Source organism: Nothobranchius furzeri, chromosome 10, assembly GCF_043380555.1.
Source record: "Nothobranchius furzeri strain GRZ-AD chromosome 10, NfurGRZ-RIMD1, whole genome shotgun sequence".
In the NCBI taxonomy this organism is placed as follows: Eukaryota; Metazoa; Chordata; class Actinopteri; order Cyprinodontiformes; family Nothobranchiidae; genus Nothobranchius; species Nothobranchius furzeri.
In genome coordinates, this window is record NC_091750.1 from 55985896 (window position 1) to 56007881 (window position 21986).

Genomic DNA, 21986 nt, shown 5'->3' on the forward strand with positions numbered 1-21986 from the left:
GGTAATATATTACAGAACATTTTGTAAATTGACCCCTCACAGCATTAGCTTGAAAACACACAATATGTGTGAAATCTTAAGTGAGCCGCAGGGTTTGGCAGGATGACTAAGTCGTCATATGCTGATCATATCAAAGGCGCCAGATTTTACAGGAACAGGACGGCTCTCACAACCACAAGTGGAGCAAAACAAATGGCAGAGGCTAACTGAGGAATGATTTCAATGTTTAGTCACACCTAAAGAAAATAGAACAATGAGGGACCTCATTTTTAATTTGCAAATGTATTATATATATATATATATATTTTATTTTCCACCAAATGTGCCACAGTTCATTGTCACCATCGCTTGCCTCACCAGTTGCTTGGCAACCAACTCCTCCTTGGAACTGATGCAACTGCTCATGTCTTCACAATTACAGGCTCTTTTACAATATTTAGCAAAAACAGAATCAACAATTGAACTGCATCAAATAATTATCTAATGAAGCTGGTGCTATGCCACTGATTTGATCTAAATGGTTAATGTTGTCCTCGGTCATTTAGCAAGTGATTCCTTCAGCCAGGTGTTGGGTTTGTTGGCCTGAAGGAAGGCAGACATCCTGCATCCGAGGGCCCCTTCTGGGCTCGAGGAAGAACCAGGCTGTTCACAAAAAGACCTGCAGGATAACAAAACATCTGTGAGCCATTTGGAGGTGCAGGGAAGCTAATCACTTTTGTGCTGGTTAAGACTGAACGCCGGGGAATTGGAGAGCAGGCTTTAAATTGAACTGTCAGAAAGTGAAGGAACCCTTTTAGAAATACCACTTTTAGTTTGGTTTAAACAAAGTGGTGTAATTATTTAATGTCATCGCAGTGATACTAATTCAAGACGTGACCTTCACTGTGACTCGGACCGCGTCGTTCCGAGTCTGATGTGATGGAGGCTGAAAGTAAACTTTTAATTGCAACCTTTTTCTTTTCCGTAGATTCAAATCAGAACGATCCCTGTAATTATTAGTTGTGCATAATTAATCCAACATTTTTCCTTATCAATTTAGCTTACGTTTAGTACTCCCATATGGGGATTGACTGATACTGTTTGGCCGATATTTACCATTTGCTTTATTTACAAGTGAAACTCAAAATTACAATCTCATTCATCCGTTTCAGTAATGCAACTTAAAATACAAGACAGATTATGCTAAATTGCAACATGCAAAGCAAGATATTTATTGTGGTAATACTGTACAATAAGGGTCCCTTTATTGAGCTACATGATGCATTATTAAGCATTAACAAAGTATTCCTTTATTAACATTCCTGATATTAACTATTAAGTGTCCTTAGGTTAGGACAAAGGGACAGGGGTGAGGTGCATTACATGATATTAACATTAATTTTAAGCAGTTGTTAATACTTTATTTAAAAGTTTATTAATGCTTAATAACGCACTAACAGTAATAAAAGGACCCTTATTGTAAAGTGTTACCGTTGTCATTTTGGTATCAGCCATCGGCTGACCGTGACCTCTACATTGGCTTTAGAAAAACGTATCTTCAATCACTACTGTACTTTTATTCTGTGTTGTGTTTTCTCACCCAGGTACGGTCTCCTGCAGGACGAGTCTCTGCGGCTGGAGTCTGAAGAAGCTGAAGTGCTTTCTGTGGAGTTGGACTTGACAGAGCGCACAGACGGTATTGCTGCTCTTGGAGCCTTCTCTTTGGGTTTTGGAAGTGCTCCCATTGATGCCGAGTTGCTCCATTCTGAACAAAGATGCCAGTAGCAGAAATCGAGCCAGGATTTAAATAATTCTCATCATAACAAACTCTAGCTATACAAGATGAACCAAAGCAGTGGCTGAAGTGACATGGTAGGTAGATTGTACCAGAGTGCTCGTCAAGTCGATATCGTCCAAAGCAAAGGTGAGTTCTCCACTGTCTCCTGACGTTTTCCCTCATTAGACAGTGGAACAGGAACACAAAAAGACCTGGAATAAACCAAATAATGTTAAGAGAAGGGAAAAGACATTCTTATTGAAAGAGTAAAGAAGTCGTTTTAATTCCACCGTAGTGTTAGTCTATCATTATTTTGTCTTAAAAAAATTTAAAACACCAGCCTTGTAGTGTGTTCAGTATAGAGAACAGGTACAGAAGAACTATCCTTGCTGGTCCCCAGGTGAAGAAGCCAACCGTCCACGTTAGTCCAAGTAGAAAGGTGAGACTGGCAGCTCCCTTTAGGTCTTGAAGAAGACCTCTTTGGGTTCCTGCAGGGCTATTGACTCGCATGTGGCGAATCTGAATGAGAACCACTACAAAGATCTAGGGGGAGAAATTTAAGAGCTCTGTTAACCTCTAATCACAGGAGACACGGTTGCATTCAAACTATTTAGTTTACTTGAAAGTTTCATATCTTAAATTAGGGATTTAAGAAAATATCAAAATTTGTGTTATGATACTGAACCAATATTAAGAAGCAGTGTCAATTTTTGAAAATGAGAATTTACATGGAAACCTTTACCGTACTTCTGTTGTGTGGTGCAATTCAAACTGTTAGATGGCAGCAGTTTTTACCGCCATTATGGAGATCTCATGAGAACACGATGTGTCCTGGAATAGTCTGGCCTGAGATTTCCAGTTAAATTCAGTGTTAAAATTTGCACATATTGTCTAGCTTTTAGTTTTGCAATATATTGTACTGTCTCCCCTGTATTGTGATATCTACTTAATTGCCACATTCTTGTAAAACCATGCCTATCATTAATTGTTAAAGCAACACTAAAGAGTTTTTAACACCGTAAACTGTTGCTTTTAAACTGGTTTCAGCGATTGTTGAACCTCAAACCCGATCAGCTTCACATGAGTCAGTACTCTGCAGCCATCTGCTGGCCAGAAACTGCACTAAACAACTTTGGTGTTTTGGATAGGAACAAGTGAGAGGTGGAGCTACAGTGAGGGTAGAGTTTACTACATGTCGAAGAGATTACTGTGCCAGTAGCTCACATAAAGGCTAGCAGTTAGCTTTTTCAGTTTGCCAACTGTGAGAAGATAAAAATTTTGCTTTTTTTTGTTTGCATCATGGCGAAGCCTGGAAGTAAAAAGAAGGGAGTAAAGTCTCCGGAGGTGAATCAAAAAGCTACATCCAGAGAGAACGTTGGCACGGCGTACACTTGTTGGAGGCTGCGGCAGGGTTGCGTGGTAGACGAGTGCAAATAATTGCCAAATTGGGACAGTGAGCATAGCGTCATCGACTATGTTTGTGGTAGATGTTTGCACTACTTTTCTTTAAGAATCTTTAATAACTTTAAAAAACAACTAAACAATTATTTGACCAAATTTACATTCATTAATGTCCATGTTAAATCTTTGTCTAAAACATCCAGAGCATGAATAAATATCATTAATCATCCTAAAATGAACTACTTTCATTTGAATATACATGTAGTAAGAAAAGGCACACAAGCCTTTGCTCTGCCTTTTTCTCAAAATTCCCATGCAGCAATGGATTGTAGGTAATACCCTTCACGCAATTCTGCATTGATGTGGGCTTGGGCCAAGTGGCTCATGAGGGCAAAAGGGGTGTGGTCAACTTCCGCACTTAAGAATCAGAACACCCTATGCACGCACACTCATGGACAGGATCGCGGCACTGAAGGGTGGCAGTGTGAGTATTGGGATTGGGCCATAGAATCACCCATCTTAACTGGTGATGGAAAGGGATGTTGGTTCATTGTCCAGGAAACGGCAGAGAACATCTTGACTAGTAGAAGCTAATCATTAGCATTAGCATCTCCACCACACAGCAGAACTCCTTCAGGCTTGTCATTTGTGGAGATAAAACATCAACATTGCAGAGCAAGTCAGCAGTAGAGTCGCGTTGCTGTTAGACAATCTGAGATGAGATGTCCAAATATCAGGAAATATCACTAAGTCCTGCCGTCTGAAGCTACTTTCTCCTCCCGCTGACTCGTACTTCCTGAACTGCCCCCAAGTGCGACTTACAAAGGTTTCCTTCCATTTAGAGACCACTGCAAATGTTTCGATTAAACGAGTGAACCGCATCTGTAAGAGCTTCTAAATTAAGAAGCACAGCGTTTCAGCTTTTGTTGACTGAACGTTTTTCTTGAATTCATCTTCCTGAAACACAAATTGGAGAATAGTTAGTTGTTTACCCCAATGTTGAAGAGGAAAATCAAAGCTGCGAATGCAACGACAGATACATAAAATGTCAGATCGTCCTGGAGCCAGCAGCTGAGGGAACAAAGAGAAAAAAATACTGAGAGATTGTTCTACGATGGAAGAGATAACGTCCCGTGTTATACTTATTATTGTAAACCATGCAAATTTTCTTTATTACACCCCTGGAAAATAAGACAGTCCGTTCAGCTGTTAAGCGGTCAGTGTTATTCAAAAACAACTAAATTCATGCGTTACAAGCTGTCAGAGTTGTCCAGCGGCTGGAAAGTGGAGCGTGCGTGTGTGTAATGGTGACCGCCGTATGCCTCTCTGTTCACAATCAGCACCATGACACAGATGACCAGAGGGATCCCTGAAAGAGGAGTTAAAACACGTCATAACCCAAAAAAGTCATGTTTGGTAAAGAAATTGTCAGTTTTGACTTACCCCATCCCAGAAAGCAGAACTTGAGGATGTACGAGGGCACGTAGACGTTAAATACTTTAATGAGGGCAAAATACATGTTGACTGCCTCCAATCCCATCCAGGTGAATGACGCCAGGAGGAAGTAGTGCAAGGTGGATGCCACTGCCACACACAGGCCATACACACCCCAGGAGGAAAGCCAGGAGTTGACTAGGAATACCAGGTTCAAACCAAGCAGGGCCAGAGAGAGGTGGATTAGGATCTGGGAGGGGTAATCTCTACGGAGCTTTCTGGATCACAGATGGAAGAGAGCGTTGGAGAGGAAATTAAAGAGTTAGATATCACACAAAAGGAAATATTTGTCTCAATCATGGTAAAACTGCAACTTTTAAAATATTTAATCAGAGTTCCAGTATGTTTTAGCATTTCTAACGTTGAGAGAAAAAAAAACATGAGATCACAACCTAGCCTTACTCAAAAGCTGTATAAGTGAGAACAGTGATTCCCAGGAACAACGACGAGACTCCGCATCCTACGTATGTGACAATGGTCAGGATCTGCTCATGAACTGGGTCTACCTGAGTCCGGGAGACATCCTGAGCAGATAGTGACAGAAGAAAGTTCATCACAGAAAATACAGGTTAAAAAAAACATTTGTTCCTGATTTGGAAAGCAAGTCTTTAGGTCATTAAAAACAACACAGGTCAGGAGGCTGCTTTCCTACGCAGGAAATTATGAATTTGTGTCAAACTTTTATTGATAGTTTTTGTATCTTGAGTGCCCTCTGCTGCCTAAACCGAGACTGAGCTTCTCTCCTTCATCTTCCACTTCCACAGGCTTTTTAAAACCACTATTTGCACCACTAAAATCTGTCTCGAGTGTTTGAGCCTTCGAGGAAATGATCAGACAGAATGTAACGGTTCGTACCAACAGAACTCCAAAGTGTGTGAGATGATCACACACGCAGGTTGTGTAGTCAGAGCTGCTGTTGTATTCTCGGCAGCCATGATTGTCCCAGCCTCCGTGTCCATCTGGATGGAGACGATGACATATATTATCACTTTTTAGTCAAATAAAAATAAGTAGTGACTCAGATCAGGACTTACTGTTCTTATTGAAGTTCCAGTACACACACTCCACCTCCTTCCCCAACTGAGAGCCGTGAAACACTCGTTAATCAAAGGTTTTATAAATATTTATTCATGCTTATGCGGTGTTGGGAGCACGCTCCTACCATGTTGGGGCAGAGATGGAGGAGCGTGACTTTGATCTCTTCAGAGAGGTCTGTGATTGGTGAGCTGGCGTTGGTCACGCTGGCTGACACCACAAACGTGTTGAGGATCTGACCTGGTCTGCTGCCCTGAAGATGGAGACGTGAATCATTTAAAATAGTTAGCATGGACGAGACTGTCAGTTATAAGAAAGGTTTTGCCGGTTTAAATAAAAACACGTAAAGAGCACCTTGAAGAGGAGCGAGTTGCCGTAGAACTGAAACTGGATTCTTGGTGGGTTCTGGCCGTGTTCTGGGAAGTTCTGTTGAAGGACAGCTGGCAGAGAGATGAACGCCACTGTGCCATTGAAGGGATACTTGTTGATAAAAATCTACAACATACGATAAAGTAAATAATGTTGAGTGTCTCTCTGGGCGACTGTTAGTTGGAATCATACTGAAGTTTCATACAATGTTAGGCAAATGTGCAAACTTGTTTGTTGCAGTTTGACTACAAAGGTGTTATCTGATTATTTTTATGGTTCATTTCCAACCTTTCCTAAAACTGTATGAAATTTCTCCCTTTGGGCTAAGACAGAATTGCGATGAGTACTCAAAAAAATAAAAAGAATTTTGCAAAACGTTCCGATTTCAAGCCACACGACAACAAGGCTCTGCAGTTCAGTTAACATTTGAACATGCAAACATTTTAAGGCATTTTACTGACTCTTATGTGATACCAGATTTTGTCTCGGACTGAATGCATTAGCAGTAGCTGTAGACTTTTAGCATAGAAAGACAGACCGTAGCAGAAGCAAAAGGATTTTGCTCTGCAGGTCAGTCCAGCCACGCTCCACAGGTGCCTCAGCAAGTCCGATCAGTCTTGTCAATCACAGCGCTCGGTTTGGTGGGTGGGATGTTGCTTCCACTGAGTGGAACAACTAAAATAGCGCCAGCTTGGTTGAAATGGCTTTGGCATCTGTGGACTATTTAGACTTGGGCTTTCCTTTGAGCAGATAGAGGTACTTAAGTCCTTTATTTAGAAAAAGGTTCTATTTGTGTCTTCTTTGACAAAGTTTGGCGGACTGCTCCGAAGTACATCACATTTTTTGTTGTCCAATAGCAAGCAGAGAAAGGTTAAAGACAACCATAGATTCTGCCCTATTACTGAGATCTATCTACTTGTCGTGGTCAGACTATATATTCATATATGTAGGATAGCTTCCCAGGCTAGTAGCTTTTAGGATTTTGGGCAAATTTAGCACATTTGGTGCTTTTTTTTTAGAGGAAATTCAAAAACACATGTACCTTTCTGTTGTTGAATATAGGCAGCTTACAGTGTTCAATGTAGCAAACCGTATAGAAGTCTGCTCCGTCTCTGACCTGCTTTTCTATGCAAATTAGTAATGTTGTAATGGCCGCTGGGAAACTGTTCTAAGAAAAACTGCGATACCATATCATGAGCTTAGACACACATTAACATGTCCCAACCCACCTGAACATTGGCAGAATTATAAATGTTGGTTTAGGTCATGCTAACCATAGAACAACGCTAGCCTGAGGACCTGCTAACGTTAGCCCAAGCCTTTGCTAAGGCTAGCCCAATCTATTGTTAAAGCCAGTCCAAGCTACTGCTTTGTCTTTGTTGGACAAGAGGAAAACTGTCAGAGTACTTGTGTAGTGTTCAGGCTTCACAGTTTGCCTGAGTTAACCAGATACGGCTGTGCTGAGTTTCTAGCTTTAGGCAGCATCATGTAGCCTGCGGGGCAAACCAGCCAATCAGCACGCAGCTTATTTAATATTCAAGTCCTGGCTGAGCTGGTGGGGCAATCCAGCCTTTCTATTGTAGGGCTTTATTATGGGATTGTGTTTGGCCATTTATCAAGGGCCCTGGAATATTGAGAGTCCCAATAAGGTTTCATATGACACTTAAGAGACTCACGAACAGTTTTAAATTTGTAAAAAAAATAATAATAATAATAAAATAAAAATAAAAAGTTGTTATAGAACTCCTTAATTTATCATTAAAAATCCTATTGTTCTCAATCTGGGCTGTGTGTAACTTAGATGAGATTAAAAACAAATGTTTGGTGACCTCTGGTTTTGCGCCGGTCCGGTCCGTCAGAACTCCAAAACTTAAGCTGTCAAACTCTCCAGGATGCACATCCACCACAGAGATCGCAACAGTTTCAGCAACTAGGGTGGATGAGCCCTCGTATCCCACCATACTGTCTCCCACCGACTCGGTAATGTTTAAAATACTGGAGAGGAAGGCAGCGAGACTAATGTTAATGTAAGACATTGACTTGGATTCTCGATTCAGCTCCACATCCTTACGTGTTGGTAAAAGGTGCCAGGTTGCTGTCAGATTCCAGGATGTCTGAGATGATGTTGATGAGAGCCTGGCCGAGGTTCGGCGTGACCACGCTGACGTTAATGATGTCTTTCAGTTTGTTGAGGACTGTCACCAGCTCATCGTAGAGGAGAGTGGAGTGGTTTCTCAGCAAGTCCTCGATCGTCTCCACCACACCCAGAGCATTATCTAGAGATACGTGGAGGAACTGATTCTTATTGACCAAGGACCCTGTACTCAATGCAATCTTCAGTTTGATAGAAAAGACAAACCAACTAAATCGGACCTTAACCTGTCTAAGTGAAATTTGCCTTTTAAACAGAGTATACAGGTGCTGGCCAGTAAATTAGAATATCATCAAAAGGTTGAAAATATTTCAGTAATTCCATTCAAAACGTGAAACTTGTACATTATATTCATGCAATGCACACAGACCAATGTATTTCCGATGTTTATTACGTTTAATTTTGATATTTATAGGTGACAACCAATGAAAACATCAAATCTGGTATCTCAGAAAATTAGAATATTCTAAAGGCCAATGAAAAAATGTTTGTTTCTCTAATGTTGGCCAACTGAAAAGAATGAACATGAAAAGAATGTGCATGTATAGCACTCAATACTTAGTCGGGGCTCCTTTTGCCTCAATAACTGCAGTAATGCGGCGTGGCATGGACTCGATCAGTCTGTGGCACTGCTCAGGTGTTATGAGAGCCCAGGTTGCTCTGATAGTCGTCTTCAGCTCCTCTGCATTGTTGGGTCTAGCGTATTGCATCCTCCGCTTCACAATACCCCATAGATTTTCTATGGGGTTAAGGTCAGGCGAGTTTGCTGGCCAATCAAGGACAGGGATACCATGGTCCTTGAACCAGGTGCTGGTGGTTTTGGCACTGTGTGCAGGTGCCAAGTCCTGTTGAAAGGTGAAGTCTGCATCCCCATAAAGTTGGTCAGCAGCAGGAAGCATGAAGTGCTCTAAAACTTCCTGGTAGACGGCTGCATTGACCCTGGACCTCAGGAAACAGAGTGGGCCAACACCGGCAGATGACATGGCACCCCACACCATCACTGACGGTGGAAACTTTACACTGGACCTCATGCAACGTGGATTCTGTGCTTCTCCGCTCTTCCTCCAGACTCTGGGTCCTTGATTTCCAAAGGAAATGCAGAACTTGCTTTCATCAGAAAACATAACTTTGGACCACTCAGCATCAGTCCAGTCCTTTTTGTCCTTGGCCCAGGCGAGACGCTTCTTGCGCTGTTTCATGTTCAAGAGTGGCTTGACACACGGAATGCGACACCTGAATCCCATGTCTTTCATGAGTCTCCTCGTGGTGGTTCTTGAAGCGCTGACTCCAGCTGCAGTCCACTCTTTGTGGATCTCCCCCACATTTTTGAATGGGTTTGTCGTCACAATTCTCTGCAGGGTGCGGTTATCCCTAGAGCTTGTACACTTTTTTCTACCACATTTTTTCCGTCCCTTCGCCTGTCTGTTAATGTGCTTGGACACAGAGCTCTGCGAACAGCCAGCTTCTTTAGCAATCACCTTTTGTGTCTTGCCCTCCTTGTGCAAGGTGTCAATGATTGTCTTTTGGACAGCTGTTAAGTCAGAAGTCTTCCCCATGATTGTGGTGCCTTCAAAACAAGACTGAGGGACCTTTTAAAGGCCTTTGCAGGTGTTTTGAGTAAATCAGCTGATTAGAGTGGCAGCAGGTGTCTTCTATATTCAGCCTTTTCAGAATATTCTAATTTTTTGAGATACCAAATTTGGAGTTTTCATTAGTTGTCACTTATGAATATCAAATTTAAATGTAATTAACATTGGAAATACATTGGTCTGTGTGCATTGCATGAATATAATGTACAAGTTTCACGTTTTGAATGGAATTACTGAAATATTTTCAACCTTTTGATGATATTCTAATTTACTGGCCAGCACCTGTAGATCTTAGCTGCAACAGCACCAGTTTGTCATTAATCTGGTTCTGTTAGCATCCAACAGCATTCTCCTGTTAAATCTCCAGATAAAGCTCACACAGCTTGATATCTTCTTTATTTTAATTACGTTAATGTCTGGCTGCCAAATGAAACCATGGCAACGAGAGTTCATCAGCTGACATGATCATTAGCTGTCGATAAGCCAGATAGTCTCAGTTGTAATGATGCTAAATGTCAAAAACACGTCTTTCTCTTAACGGTTGGAGGTGATTAACCACCATCGGGGATGATCGGCGTGTTAAGAGTTTAAGCTGAAGTAGACGGCTTTTCCCAAATGCAGGTGGAACACACCAGGGGTGACGTCCACATGGTCCAGGTCAGGGATGGTTTCCACCAATGGAGAGCAGTCCTCCAGGTCTGGATCCATCCAGTTGGTTGAGCCACACAGTTTGCTGTCAGACAAGTTGGAAATAGATTTATTAGCGTCATCCATTGTAGCAGATAACATCTACAAACCAGAGACCAGAATGAAATGTTAGATCTGGGAATCATTTAACAAACCATCATTGGCTTTTATTACACACCCATTATTTGGTGTTTTGACACTAAGTCAATAGGCCGACTCCTGGACGCGGTGACAAAACCATGCAAATATGTACAAATGGAAGCAATCGATACTCAGCCCTGTACTTGTTGATGCCTTAAACTAATGTTGACAGTTATAAACACCCAAATGCACGAATCAATCACACCTGTAAATATTCGAATGAATCACAGCGGTTATGATTCTTCAGAGCCTTTTTTATGATTTGTCTTTGTGTTTTTGTTTGATCACAAATAAAACCTGCCCTCCCCAGGTCCTGCTGATGTTCTGCGTTTCAGTTGACAACAAAGCTAAACGCGTAATCCCCTTAAATATGATTGTGTTAACCGCTGGAGCTCTTACCAGTGCCGGGTGGCGGAACTACTGGGGTTTTTTGGGCATGTGAGCGTGGCGTTTTTCCCTCCTAAAGTGTCCGGCCATCTGAACTGACCCTTTAGAGTGTGCTGGGTGTCTCCGTTACATCTGAATATCACTGGAGAAGGGTCAGAATGGGTTTTTAAATTAGAAATAAAGAATCCATATTGCAGCTGGTGATCTTCCACCGTTGTACTCACAAATGCGACTTATCTGTATGTCCTCGGTTGCTATGGAGACAGATTCATAGTCGAAAGGCTTAAGTAGATGCTGCCTTATTTTTTTTTCTATTTCCATGTCTGACAGGGGCATCAAGACTTGGACCTGGAAAATGAAGCTCTCTCTGCAGGCAGTGGCAGAGTTAGTCATTGGCTGCATGAATCTAATAACCCAACCTGGAAAAATGGCTTAAAATATGATTTCTTTAGACCATTCAAGTTTAGTAGAATGTGATAAAAAAGTTTGCAGGAGAAATGACACAAACCTTGAAATGCTGACTGCAGACCCCTGGAAGAATGAGAAGTTACAGTTGCAGTTAAACTAGACACGGTCAAAACATTTAGCATCCTTAATAGATTTGCTTTTGGAGTCAACCCCATGCTAAAAGGCCAGCCAAGCCTTTTTAACCTTTGCAAAAATCACACGGTTTAAAGATATTGGGCTAGTGTAAAACGCTTCTATCCTGATGCACCACAATGCAGATAGAAATAATCTGAGTCTATTTAGAAATGTTTAGCATTTATTTTATTATTTGTAATTAAGCGTAGACAGGGGCGCAGATAGGATTTTCAAACTGGGGGGGACAAAGTTCCAATGTACCCTCCCCCAAACACACACACACACACACACACACACACACACACACACATAAACAAACTATTGCAAGCGCCTTAACTAGAGCTCAGTCACTTTGTGTAATTTCATCCAATGGTTTACGTAAAAACGAACACTTTTATATACGTGTTTGAAGCCGTTATGCAGTGGAACGCTGGCAACAAAGCTCTGCCTGATCAACACTATAAATGATAAATGATCCGCACTTGTATAGCGCCTCTCAGAGTAAGGACTCCAAAGCGCTTTACACTACAGTGTATCATCCATTCACACACATTCGCACACTGATGGTGATGAGCTAAGATGTAGCCACAGCTGCCCTGGGGCGCACTGACGGAGGCGCCCCACTATTTAAATCAGTCATTTGTTATTCTCCCAATCAATTACTAACCAAAACCTCATGCTTTATGCGAAACATTAAAATATTTTCAGCATACCAATCTTTACAGAAAACATAAAAACCCTACAAAACTGCACATAAAATATAATAAGAACAATATTCACTTATCACTTAGAGCAGTAGTTCCCAAACTTTTCAGCCTGACCAACAGATGTTCCTTCGTATTTTTACGTTACGGTATTTAGAAATTTTCATTATACTTTGAAAATTTTTATTTATATATAAATATATAAATCTCTTTTTAAATTTTATATTTTACTTTTTTTATGATTATGTGGCACACTTGACTTCCACATGTAACGCATTGGCCTCTTTTTACGGCTTTTTTTTTTACATTGTTGCTACGTCTGTCACGTTTGCGGTGTTTTACCATCATTTCTACATCCATCACGTCCCAGAGAAGGTTAAACCAACATCAATCCCAACGTTTGGAGCTTGTAAACTCCACACACCTCTCGTGCAGCACCAGCTGTCTGATGCTGCAGCAGCGTCAATCTTCCCGGCTGGATGAGTGAATTTCTTCATCAGAGTCAATATTCTGCTTCATAATCAGAGTCAGTCATTACTAGACAAAGTGATCAGTCAACAAAGACCAGACCTGCTGGCAATTATACGTTTTGTGTAATATTTGCGCTCTTCATGTTGCGCGCATCTCCTCCTCTCCCCAACTGGGAGCCTCTCAGTGGGAGGCGTTTTTCAAACTCTAAAATCTCCCAAACTTTGCTCAGCCTGAAGGTTACACATCTCCACTATCTTCTGGTGTAAAGTAGTAACTTCATGAGGGAACATATTTGTAGATGAGACTTGTTAAAGTCAGCAATGAGGCTTTGGCGCTTTTAACGAGTAAGTCCCAACACTGACAACAACGTACTGAAACTAGAACCAACATGCATAAGCAAATGGATCGGTCCAGCCTACTTACACTGTTGGATTTTTTTAAATACGCAGTAATCGTTGCTTGCCTTTTTCACTTCATCCTGCATCCTAGCATCAACCACTTTTGCGCCTCTGGAGTCGGTGTTTGTTTACGTCATGCTTCATTCAGTGTAATTGGAAAAATGAGCTTCAAGCGCTTAACCTCCGATTTTGTTTTCTTTCTGGCCTTAGTGCGGGGGACGGATCTGAATCTGGGAGACAGATCCCCCCCGTCCCCCACCCTATCAGCTTGTCAAATTGGAAAATGGACAGGCCAGTTAAAGAGGCATTTTTCCAATGTTTTCCCCTAATTACTTTGCCGTAGTAAATCAGATTGCTTAGAAAAGTAATAGCACACTTTCCATGGCCGAGCCGGTCGTTTTGATGTAAAATTTGTGGGGTGCACGCTGCTGTTTGAGCCCTCAGAAGAATAATAATAAAGGTAACAAATCCTCCGGCAAGTACCTTAAATTGCTATTCTTGCTCATGGAAAGCACTTTGAATTGCCTCTGTGTGACATTTGCTATAAATAAAGCTGCCTTGCCTTAAACTCACATATTATTAGAGGATTAGAGCAACAGTTGGCCATGTGTACCTTAAATATCTTTCAAAAGTCCCTTCCACGGATCCCAAACCCCCTCAGCATTTAAACTTACTTTATTTGAAGCAGAGTTATAAAGCAGCAGGTCACGCTGGCGTCTGAAAACAAGATGGATAATTGTCTTTTTTTTTTATAGAAGAGTGATAAAAGTACCAGCTTCAGCTTTTCTCCTACCTTTGGACTTTGAGGAGCAGCTGTAGGTCTAGCACCACCAGGCCACTGGGTAGACTGGTGTTCAGCTGTGGAGAGCAGCAACATCTCCTCTGTTCATACTAGAAAACTTCAACTGTCCTTATTTCTTCAGAGGCTGCTTGTGCACGACTGACATACCCAGATTGGAAGAATCTGTTGCGGGTTACAGTTTCCTGTGATGGACACATTCACCTTCACCTCAAAGTACAGTTCATCTGGTGAGGCGAAGACAAATCAGCAGCTTGCATCAATAAATCTGTATAAAAAAGTAAAACAGAGAGAAACTGACCAGAGGTGGTTGCAGGGCTTGTGGTGAAGGGGACGTCTGTGGCTTTACTGGGAAAAACCATCACACTGGTAGTAATCTTCAGCGTGGTGCTGGGGGAAGAGCCTGACGTAGTGGTTTTGACGGGAATGGAACCCGTCGTCAGAGTGGGAGGACTCGTGGTCGTAGGGAAAAAATTCTCTGGGGAAACGGATTCCTCATCAGATTTTCTGCTAATTTCCCAAACATGAACCTTCATGCATGAACTGTTCCTACCGAGTGGCGTGGTCTGGATGCTGGTGTTATCAAGGAGCAGCTGCAGCTGCCCACTGGGGCTGTTGTAGGGGCTGTTAAGGTACTTGTACATGTCATTCTGGGCAGCTGCAACATCTTTTTTGGGAATTATATTAACATGAGCCAGGCAGTGAAACCTGTACAGGGAAGGGAGGGTTAAGAAAATAAACGTATATGGTAATTTTATTAAAAGTTGGTTTGACGTAACTGCTCAAATCAAGAGTTTAGCAGTTCTTATCTGCAACTTTATGCATTTTGCATGTGTTTATCATTCTCCAAATTACTCTTTACTACCATTATACCAACAATATTCTAAAGGTAGCAAGAAATATCTTTCAGTAATGTGATCCTTTGTTCTCAAGTTAACCATTTAGGTGCAGATAGAAAGCTAACACAGGGAAACATTTAGAAAAGCGTAAACCTGGTGATATTTTCTGGAGCCCACCGCATCTAAACAAAAAAAAAAAATAAACTTTTAAAATCAAATTTCACGTGGAAATCCAGTGTCTTTAGGTTTTTGTAATAGGATTAGAATAAAGGGAAATATTTTAAATGTTTCTCAAGCATCTCAGATTTGATGTTATTTCAACCTTTTTGTCTCTTGTTTGGTATCAGCATCACCCCTGGCAGGGCTGTATTTGCTTTAAACAAGAAGCTTCTTGTGCAATCTGTAGGTTTATCTCCTGCGTGCTTACCATCATGTCTTTAGAGGATGTTTTTATGTGGTTTTCTGTGCTGGATCTGTGTAAGAGATCAGAGGAACTTAGCATACTCTGCATTTATTCACCTTCCTGCAGGTAATCAAGGTTTAACTGGTGCCACGTGAGGGAGTTTATTAAAATTGTGCACAACTTCAGTGCTGAAAATGTTTTTCCTACCTGTATATTTCAAACACAGACACTCTGGGTAAATAGACGCTGGAGGGCAAAACAGTTCTGAGCTGTAGGGACAGCAAACATCAGAGGAGCGTTATCACAGTTTATTACATTTTTGTACAACTTGTTACAAAGTTGTCAGTTATTCTAGCTTATTACACTGTTAGTTATTCTAGCTTATTACACAGTCATTACAGTTACTATAGCTTATTATGCTGTTATTATAGCTTACTATACATTAATACAGATTATTATGAAGCTATTACTGCTTATGGCATTTATTATAACGTATTACAAATTTATTACAACTTTTCTAGCTTATTTACACTGTTAATATGGCTTATTCCACATCATTACAGTTATAGCTTACAAGTTATTACAGCTTATTACAGTTATTATGGCTTATTACAAACTAGTTGCAGCTTATTATAACATATACAATTGAAATAATAGTAAACATTTAAATAGGATTCATATCACCTTCGAATGAATAAAATCCCATTTGCTGGTCTTACCCAGTAATGTGCGATATCTCTGGCTGTGTAGTCCTCTGTGGTGCCATCATGGTCTATTATCGCAAACATTAGATTTATCTCATATTTGGACCATTCTGGCAAAGCATAAACTATCATTAGTTATAAAAACCTGTAATAATTACAATAGATTATATATAGCATTCATTTCCATGTTTTTATTATCACTAGTATTCTTTTTATTTTATTTTATTTATTTTTTGCTGCTTTTGTGTCATAAAGCAGTTTCCTTTTGAGAAGTAAAGATTATTTATTATTATGTTAGTGAGCGCCTGGTGGCCGGGCTTTCACCCATGGAGCCCGGCCGGGCACAGCCTGAAGAGCAAACGTGGGTCCCCCTTCCCATGGGCTCACCACTCGTGGGAGGGGCCAAAGGGGTCGGGTGCAGTGTGTGTTGGGTGGTAGTCGAGGGCGGGGACCTTGGCGGTCCTATCCTCGGCTACAGAAGCTGGCTCTTGGCACATGGAATGTCACCTCTCTGGTGGGGAAGGAGCCTGAGTTGGTGTGTGGCGTTGAGAGGTTCCGACTAGATATAGTCAGACTCACCTCAACGCATGGCTCTTGCTCTGGAACCAGTTTCCTTGAGAGGGGTTGGACTTTCTACCACTCTGGAGTTGCTCCCACTGAGAGGCACCGAGCTGGGGTGGGCATACTAGTTGCCATCCCTCTTGGTGCCTGTACATTGGGGTTTACCCCAGTGAATGAGAGGGTAGCCTCCCTCCGCCTACGGGTGGGGGGACAGGTTCTGACTGTGGTCTGTGCTTATGCACCAAATTACAGTTCAGACTACCCACCCTTTTTGGAGACCTTGGAGGGGGTGCTGGAAAGCGCTCCTTCCGATGACTCCCTCATTCTGCTGGGGGACTTTAAGGCTCACGTGGGCAATGACAGTGAGACCTGGAGAGGTGTGGTTGGGAGGAACGGCCCCCCTGATCTGAATTCGAGTGGTGTTTTGTTATTGAACTTCTGTGCCAGTCAAGGATTGTCCATAATGAACACCATGTTCAGACATAAAGGTGCCCATATGTGCTCTTGGCACCAGGATACCTTAGGCTGCAGCTCGATGATCGACTTTGTTGTTGTTTCATCTGACCTGTGGCTGCATGTCTTGGACACTCGGGTGAAGAGAGGGGCCGAGCTGTCAACTGACCACTACCTGGTGGTGACTTGGCTCACATGGTGGGGGAGAATGCTGGTCAAACCAGGCAGGCCCAAACGTATCGCAAGGGTCTGCTGGGAACGTCTGGCAGAGTCTCCTGTCAGAAGAAGCTTCAATTCCCACCTCTGACAGAACTTCCAAAGTGTTCCGGGGGAGGCGGGGTACATTGAGTATGAATTGACCCTGTTCCGTGCCTCCATTGTTGAGGTGGCCAACCGGAGCTGTGGTCGCAGGATTGTCTGTGCCTGTCGTGGTGGCAACCCCCGAACCCACTGGTGGACACCGGCGGTTAGGGATGCTGTCAAGCTGAAGAAAGAGTCCTATCAGGTCTTTTTGGACTGTGGGACCCCAGAGGCAGCTGACGTGTACCGGCAGTCCAAGCGGAACGCGGCTCGGGTGGTCACCAAGGCAAAAACCCAGGCATGGGAGGAGTTCGGTGAGACCATGGAGCAAGACTTCTGTACGGCTTCTAGGAGATTCTGGTCCATCATCCGGTGCCTCAAGGGGGGAAATCAGTGCGCTACCAACACTATCTATAGTGGGGACGGTGTGCTGCTGACCTCTACTCAGGACGTTGTGGATCGGTGGGCAGAATACTTCGAAGACCTCCTCAATCCACCAACATGTCTTCCAGTGAGGAAGCAGAGTCTGGGGACTTTGGGTTGGCCTCTCAAATCTCTGGTGCTGAGGTCACTGAGGTGGTTAAAAAGCTCCTCTGTGGTGAGGCTCCAGGGGTGGATGAGATCTGCCCAGAGTTCCTTAAGGCTCTGGATGTTGTGGGGCTGTGTTGGCTGACGCGGCTCTGCAATATCGCGTGGACATCGGGGGCAGTCCCACTGGACTGGCAGACCGGGGTGGTGGTCCCCTTATTTAAAAAGGGGGACCGCAGGGTGTGTTCCAACTACAGGGGGATTGCACTCCTGAGCCTTCCTGGTAAGGTCTATTCAGAGGTTCTGGAGAGGAGGGTCCGTCGGATTGTTGAACCTCAGATTCAGGAGGAGCATTGTGGTTTTCGTCTTGGCCGTGGAACACTGGACCAGCTCTATACCCTTAGGGGGATCCTGGAGGATGCGTGGGAATTTGCTAAACCAGTCTACATGTGTTTTGTGGATTTGGAGAAGGCGTTTGACCGAGTCCCTCGGGGGCCCTGTGGGGGGTACTACGGGAGTATGGGGAACCAGGCCCTTTGAAACGGGCTGTTAGGTCCCTGTGTGACCGGTGTCAGAGCTTGGTCCGCATTGCCGGCAGTAAGTCGGGCTCATTCCCAGTGAGAGTTGGACTCCGCCAAGGCTGCCCTTTGTCACCGATTCTGTTCATAAGCTTTATGGACAGGATTTCTAGGCGCAGCCAAGGTGTGGAGGGCATCTGTTTTGGTGGCCTGATCAGGTCTCTGCTTTTTGCAGATGATGTGGTCCTATTGGCTTCATCAGAATGTGATCTTCGGCTTTCGCTGGAGCGGTTCACAGCCGAGTGTGAAGCAGCTGGGATGAGAATCAGCTCCTCTAAATCTGAGACCATGGTCTTGATTCAGAAAAGGGGTAGAATGCCTTCTCCAGGTCAGGGATGAGGTCCTGCCCCAAGTGGAGGAGTTTAAGTATCTCGGGGTCTTGTTCACAAGTGAGGGAAAACTGGAGCGTGAAATCAATAGGCCGATTGTTGCTGCATCTGCAGTGATGCAGGTGTTGTACCGGTCTGTCGTGGTGAAGAGAGAGCTGAGTCAGAAGGCAAAGCTCTCGATTTACCAGTCGATCTACATTCCTACCCTCACCTATGGTCATGAGCTTTGGGTAATGACCGAAAGAACGAGATTGCGGATACAAGCGGCCAAAAATAGTTTTCTCAGAAGAGTGGCTGGGCTCTCCCTTAGAGATAGGTTGAGAAGCTCGGTCATTCAGGAGGGGCTCGGAGTAGACCCGCTGCTTCTCCACATCGAGAGGAGCCATTTGAGGTGGCTCGGGCATCTGGTCAGGATGCCTCCTGGACGCCTCCCTGGTGAGGTTTTCCGGGCACGTCCAACCGGGAGGAGACCTAAAGGTAGACCCAGGACAGGTGGAGGGACTATGTCTCTCACCTGGCCAGGGAACGCCTTGGGATTCCCCTGGAGGAGCTGGCCCAAGTGGCTGGGGAGAGGGAAGTCTGGGCCTCTCGACTTAGGCTACTGCCCTCGCGACCCGACTCCGGATAAGTGGATGAAAATGGATGGATGGATGTAAAATTATTTACTTGATACTAAAGGTGCATTATGTAAGAATGAAGCAAGAATGATATCCTGTGGTCAAATGTGGGTACTGCAGTCCATTTTCAAAACAAACAAATTACTTTCACTCCGTTGTTCTGTGAGTTTTGAGACTGTTGCCGGTTATGGATCTGCTGCAGAAGACAGTAAGTTAAGTAGATGAATACATTTCACTGTAATATTGATTTGTGGGTAATTAAAAGAGTTACTTGATATAGGTTTTAGTGGCAAATATTATTTCTAATTCACCGTTAACATTGTTAGCTCATTGCTTGCCCAAGGCCAGTTCTACATTGGGGCAAGAGGGGGCAATGAATGTTATGGTCTGAGGGAGAGAACGCCAATGGAGGTCTTGAAGAGACAAGAGTGATGTCATGGGAGCAGGTGTGGGTTAGGAGACAGGCAGCAGCATTCTGGATGTCTTGAAGTTTGGTGAGGGTTTTGGATGGTGATACCATATAAGATACTGTTGTAGTTGTTGATTTGTGATATGATGAACACATGAATAATGGTTTCAGGGACAGAGAAAGAAAGGGATGGACAAAAATGCAATTTAATCATGTGACTAAAGCATCCAGAGCACCATTACCACTAACACTGGCAACCCCCAGCTGGCTGTGAAGGAAATCTGTTTCAGTGTAACCTTCATTCCAACATGATTGATACATTAGACTGTTTTGTGATTACTTCACTTTCAATTCTTACATATTGCTCCTTTAAAGACAAGTTCAAACTTTGCACACTCACCACACTTGAGGCTGGTGTCAATGAGCGGACCGCAGTACGACATGTCCCAGTGGGCCTTCTCCCACTTGACCAGGTCCCCTTCTGTACAATTCAGGGATGTCACTTCCTCTTTACTGCGTTCTCTGCTCCATATTCGAAACAAGGATAATTTGCCCAACAGAGTGGTAAAAGGAAGGATTTTAATATTCCCATTGGTGATGATGTGTCCCGCGCCCAGAGTCAGCGATCCGTTAGGAGACAGTTTCCAGATCAGAGGGGAAATAAAAGGTGTGTTGGTGTTGTAAGCTGTGGGGGTACACAGGACATTTAATACACATCATGCTCCATCCAGACAGAGTCAATAAGTGATAAACTCTAAGAGAACCTGATGTGAGGTTGATCTGGTCTCCATTAATGTAAAGGGCAGGTCTGTCATTCCTATGAGACCAGCTGACACACACGGAGTACCACTGAAACAGCTGGAGGTCCATCTGTGAGCTCAGCCACTCCTCTCCAAACAGCCAAACCACTAATTTACCCCATTTACCCCCCAAGCCCAGCTCAGCGTACTGAGCCTCCGGGTGGCGGTACATAAAAAAGGTCCACTGTGAGGAGGTCTGAGCCTGCAAAGCGTTTTATATATAATGTCAATATAAATCAGTTTTTAATACAAGTACTGTATGTGGAAAGGTTGGTTGTTTTGAATCACCTCGAGCTTCACGCTGAGACAGACGGTGAACTCCTGCAGAGCAGGAATGGAGACCTGAGGCTTCAGTCTCCAGTGACTGCATCCAGAGGAGAAGTTCGCCACTTTTCCCCACAGACTTTGCCAAGGCACTGACCGAAACCAATAAAGAGCACCTTTACAACCAGAAACTGATCATTTTTGAGGAAACCTTAATGGTTTCCAGTAGATGATGCTTTTCCAAAAACAGGAGCTTCTACCCTGGGATAAGCACCTAGTTTTACTCAAGTTTTATAAAAAAAAAAAAATAATAAATAAATAAAGAAATAAAGAAATCAGCCATAAGTTACAGAGATGGATGTTTTCATCATTTTTAAAGTTTTTCTTTTCGCTTATGAGTCGGAAACCACGCTGGTTTACTGGTTTTCAGAAAGCATAAATAGGAAGTAAACATAATAAAACTTATCTCAGATCTCACATCCTTTTTTATTCCCATCCCTCAATGGCTTCAGCTTCTACATTTGCTGTTTGTTTTAGATATTTTTGACATTTTTACAACTGTCACTGTATTTTTCTCACGCAGCCATGAGCTCAGCTACACAGGTTAATTCTTAAGTGCTTAAACATGTGTCAACATTTCTGGAAAATATCCCTTTTTTAATCATATTTCTGTTTTTATGACTTAAAGTTGGCTTCAATACATAATCAGTTGTATTTTTGTGGATATATTTTCATTTTTCTTACCTCTCTCCTCAGCAGAAGCTGGACTTGTCAGCAGGAGCAGAGTCACAAACACGTTCAAGATCACTTTTAAAAAAATCATATTTAATCTGGGAAAAAAAGCAATTAAAATGACTTTTCCTGTGTTTTCTTTACAAATTCTGCCACACGACTCAAGTTTTAAAACATCATGAACTCGTGTGACTCTTAAATGACAGATTATAATGAAATCCCTTCTTACCTGTAGAATAAAACAAGCACGAAAAGTAAGTCAGGACCTTTCCTGCTTCAGTGTTGCAGCTGCAGCAGCTGCTGTGTTTGTGTGAGGAGTCGAGTGGCGTCTGCATGTGATTGGTTCAGATTGTGTAATTGTGTGTGCACAGAGCACAGGCCAGACGGGAGGAGCGCACGACGCACAGACTGTCTTTTTATGTTGTCAATAAATTTAAGTTAAAAGACATCGCCTTCCACGTAAAATACATAAAATGAAATGTAATAAGCTCTGGCAAACACAGC

The 21986-nt window shown here is 42.9% G+C and overlaps 1 protein-coding gene across 2 annotated transcripts; it reads right to left on the minus strand.

Annotated features, from left to right (window-relative positions):
• Window positions 1-254: 254 nt before the first annotated feature.
• LOC107386724 (adhesion G-protein coupled receptor G4) lies at window positions 255-21879 on the minus strand. Of its 2 annotated transcripts, XM_054730712.2 has the most exons (32): window positions 21712-21879; window positions 21495-21580; window positions 20775-20902; window positions 20451-20688; window positions 20087-20371; window positions 15927-16021; window positions 15415-15476; window positions 15232-15277; window positions 14958-14986; window positions 14519-14673; window positions 14267-14443; window positions 14116-14192; window positions 13960-14024; window positions 13841-13883; window positions 11520-11542; window positions 11236-11378; window positions 11024-11153; window positions 10429-10529; window positions 8127-8331; window positions 7885-8050; window positions 6041-6181; window positions 5814-5939; window positions 5686-5731; window positions 5507-5610; window positions 5054-5175; window positions 4601-4869; window positions 4412-4526; window positions 4150-4228; window positions 2098-2299; window positions 1867-1968; window positions 1580-1744; window positions 255-658 (listed from the first exon to the last, which is right to left on the minus strand). In XM_054730712.2, the coding sequence occupies exons 2-32, from the start codon at window positions 21571-21573 to the stop codon at window positions 558-560; spliced, it is 3819 nt and encodes a 1272-aa protein (XP_054586687.2). In that variant the 5' UTR covers window positions 21574-21580; window positions 21712-21879; the 3' UTR covers window positions 255-557. The 2 variants fall into 2 exon arrangements, with proteins under 2 accessions (XP_054586687.2, XP_054586685.2); XM_054730710.2 differs by having other exon boundaries at window positions 1580-1968.
• Between the last annotated feature and the right edge of the window lie 107 nt (window positions 21880-21986).

Bases quoted from the DNA above. Each gene is read 5' to 3' on its own strand.
- LOC107386724 (XM_054730710.2), bottom strand. From the start codon at position 21,573: ATGATTTTTTTAAAAGTGATCTTGAACGTGTTTGTGACTCTGCTCCTG. The intron at 20,372-20,450 runs GTTCTCTTAGAG...GTACCCCCACAG, and splicing joins CCAGATCAACCTCACATCAG to CTTACAACACCAACACACCT. The intron at 5,940-6,040 runs GTGCTCTTTACG...CTCCATCTTCAG, and splicing joins GCAACTCGCTCCTCTTCAAG to GGCAGCAGACCAGGTCAGAT.